This window comes from Sinocyclocheilus anshuiensis, unplaced genomic scaffold (assembly GCF_001515605.1).
Source record: "Sinocyclocheilus anshuiensis isolate Anshui unplaced genomic scaffold, SAMN03320099.WGS_v1.1 scaffold640, whole genome shotgun sequence".
In the NCBI taxonomy this organism is placed as follows: domain Eukaryota; kingdom Metazoa; phylum Chordata; class Actinopteri; order Cypriniformes; family Cyprinidae; genus Sinocyclocheilus; species Sinocyclocheilus anshuiensis.
Genome location: NW_015554127.1, coordinates 517848 through 520882, shown reverse-complemented (window position 1 = coordinate 520882; position 3035 = coordinate 517848). Strand labels below are relative to the sequence as shown.

At 38.5% G+C, this 3035-nt stretch overlaps 1 protein-coding gene across 1 annotated transcript in view; it reads right to left on the bottom strand.

The window, feature by feature from the left end:
* The window catches only part of LOC107670185 (probable E3 ubiquitin-protein ligase MID2), a 96254-nt gene that overhangs the window by 31658 nt on the left and 61561 nt on the right, over positions 1-3035 (bottom strand). Inside the window, exon 5 of the mRNA XM_016462705.1 lies at positions 350-457. Coding sequence (XP_016318191.1) covers positions 350-457 — 108 coding nt within the window. The remainder of the gene's footprint in view (positions 1-349; positions 458-3035) is intronic.

The following is a 3035-nucleotide window of genomic DNA, read 5'->3' as shown; positions in this document are numbered from 1 at the left end:
ATGTCCTCATAAGTCACTTTCTCCTTGTAATACCTATGTCATACCCATGTCATTATACAAATTTGTGTCCTCATGTGTCACAAGAACGTGCACACACACACACACACACACAATGTGGAGTGTAAATGGTGTAAATTAAATTTCCATTTTTTAGGTGACAATGAAAGAAGCTAAAGAGTTTTAACTTCCACCTTGATATTATACTCGGAACTTTAAAGAGTTTATAAATTGAAAAGCAAATCGAAAACTTTCCTAAATGTGTCTCAAGTGCTTGATACGAGTCTGACTTAAAATTACAATTCGGGCCGCCCTAATCTGTCTCAGTGGTGCAAATAGAGAGAAACTGTACCTTGGACTCTTTGATCTTGACAGCAATGACCTGTTTCCTCTGGCGAATTATCTCCACCAATTCATCACACTCCTCTACCAGCTTGGCTTCATGCATGGCTGTGTTCACCTGCAGATAAGAGCAAAGAGTTTCATTAAAAAATACAATGGCACTTAATCAGTCCGCTGGGATAACTAAGTTACTCCAGCCTCTCTGCTTCAGTTCATGCAAAATCCATGAGAATATCAACATCATGTCCTGTCTGGAGTGATGTGGACCATATCATTACAGAAAGGAGAGACATTTCAGCCTGTAAGCCCATTCCTTCCTCAGATCATCCCTGAATTTAGACAAAATTGTGACATCCCATCAAAGATTCCTGTACCACTCTCTTAGATCCACTTAAGCTGTTAATCAAGCACACACATTCACACTCATGCATTTGAATAGAGAATTAATGCACATCCTGCTTTAATAGGGTTCAATCTCATTAAGAAAGAACAGAAGCCAAGGACAGCACTAACCCAATATTTTATTGGATTTCGGCTAAGCAACTTTTGTTGTCAAGCAGTATCCACTCACACAGAAGAAACCCGCTCAATACCAGACAAACCCTATGGATTAATCCTTTTTTTGGAATGTCTATAAAATAAACAGTGAATGTTCTGTTTCACTTTCAAAAACTGTACATTTAACAGTATTTTACTGTACAATTGAGGCTGACAGCTGTGACATTAGAACTCTTTCAGTTTTTCATTCCTTATAGAATAAGAGAATTTACTGTTAACCACTTAACTGTTTTTTAAAGTAGCATTTTCACAGTCTTTTACAGTTTTTACAAAATTACAACCATTTCTATGGTGTAGGCATCATTATAATCAGAAAAATGCAAACTTGTGCAATCTGCCTGATTGATAAGAGTGTGAGTTCAGGCTGTCAAGTTAAAGTTGCAAGTGTGGCATTTTACACAAAGTTGAGCATTTATTATCTTTTTGATGATTTGCTGTCAATCCCATAATGCCCAGCGCAATCCTACCACTCAGCTACCCTAGAGACTAGAATAAAAAAACGAGCCAGCGGACACAAATGGTTAGTATGAAGGAAAGCAAACTTCTCTCTCTCTCTCTACCACCATCTCAGAGCGTTCTGGCTCAGTGGACGAGTGCAATGATGGATGACTCCTGCTGTTGATATGTTCCTTATCAGACCTCTTAACACATCATCCTTCCAGGGATTAAATACATTCCCATAGCTTTTCTTGGGACTATAAAAGACTCTTCTGAGGTTGGTATGAATGTGATGAGTGGCACCCACACCCTACCGGTCTGCCCTAAGTCAGCAATGACTCACTTGGCACTTTGGCAGATTCATGCTGACACATTTTAAGCGTGGTGCTGTGCACAGACGTTTTGTCTATGCATTTAGACTGTCTTGGATTGGATTAATGTTTATTGGACACTTAAAACATGAACAGGTGATTTAGTCTGCAGTCTCTTATAAACACTTATGCTGAGTCTTTAAAGGAGTTTAACATGGATTTTATGTAAAAACTTTATATAGTTAAAGCTGATAACGGAAATGTTGTAGTTGTTAAGTGGCAAAATCTAAGGTTGCAAAATAGTCTCAAAGGAGCAAGTCAGGGTATTCAAAACTACATTTACAATGCATAAATGTAATACAATGTAGATGCAGTTTGTAGCTTGCTCCATAGGGAACATTTTGCAATGCATCTTAGTGCCTTTGCGACGCTGTGCAATGTAAGCCACATAATAAACTAGACTTGCATTTCCTGAAGGAAAACCAGTGCTTAAAATACAGAAAAAGAATAGTATTGAAGTATTATGATAGTTCCAAAAGTCATACATCCGAATATGGACAAAGAAAGCTAAAGATGATGAGATGGACAGTAATACACTATACTGAGGGAAAAGAAGAAAGAAGACCAATGACAATTTTAGAATGCAAATATTAAGATAATGTAACCTCTGTTGGATGAACATTGAACATTCTAAATCAGAGGTGTCCAATCCTGCTCCTGGAGGGCCACTGTCCTGTAGAGTTTAGCTCCAACCCCAATTAAACACACCTGAACCAGCGAATCAAGGTCTTACTAGGCATACTAGAAACATCCAGGCCGGTTTGTTGATGCAAGTTGGAGCTGGACTGAGTTTGGACACCCCTGTTCTAGATACAATTTTTATTATATAAATACAAGAAATACTATATATATATATATGAAGAGTTCATTTGCAAAAACCGATAAACGCCACTTTAAAAAAAAAAGAGCTGATTGCCGTGCATTATTCTCCACATATAGCGCGATCTGAACCCTAAACACGTTTTGTCAAAAAAGCCGGTTTTGTCCACTTTCAAGGCATCGCGAGTTCACGTTTTACTGCAGAAGCCGACAAGTGCCCTTTTTATTTTTGACCAGAAGCCGATAAGTCCATTTTAGCGAATCAGCGCGCTGTATTCAGGTCAGGTGACAAGGCTACTTTCACTTTGAAAAGACGTGCTAGCTGAGAGGAGTTTCGTCAAAGCTGACTAAAAGTGATCGAGGATGGATAATTTCAACGAACTTGTTGAACATGTGATATTTTCTTCAGGGCGAAAAAGGATAGTAAAAGCTGAAACATTTTCACGAAACCTTGCAAAAGCAGCGCGTTACAATGGTGAGGGAAAACCTTTGTGTATTCCGTGTAATCAC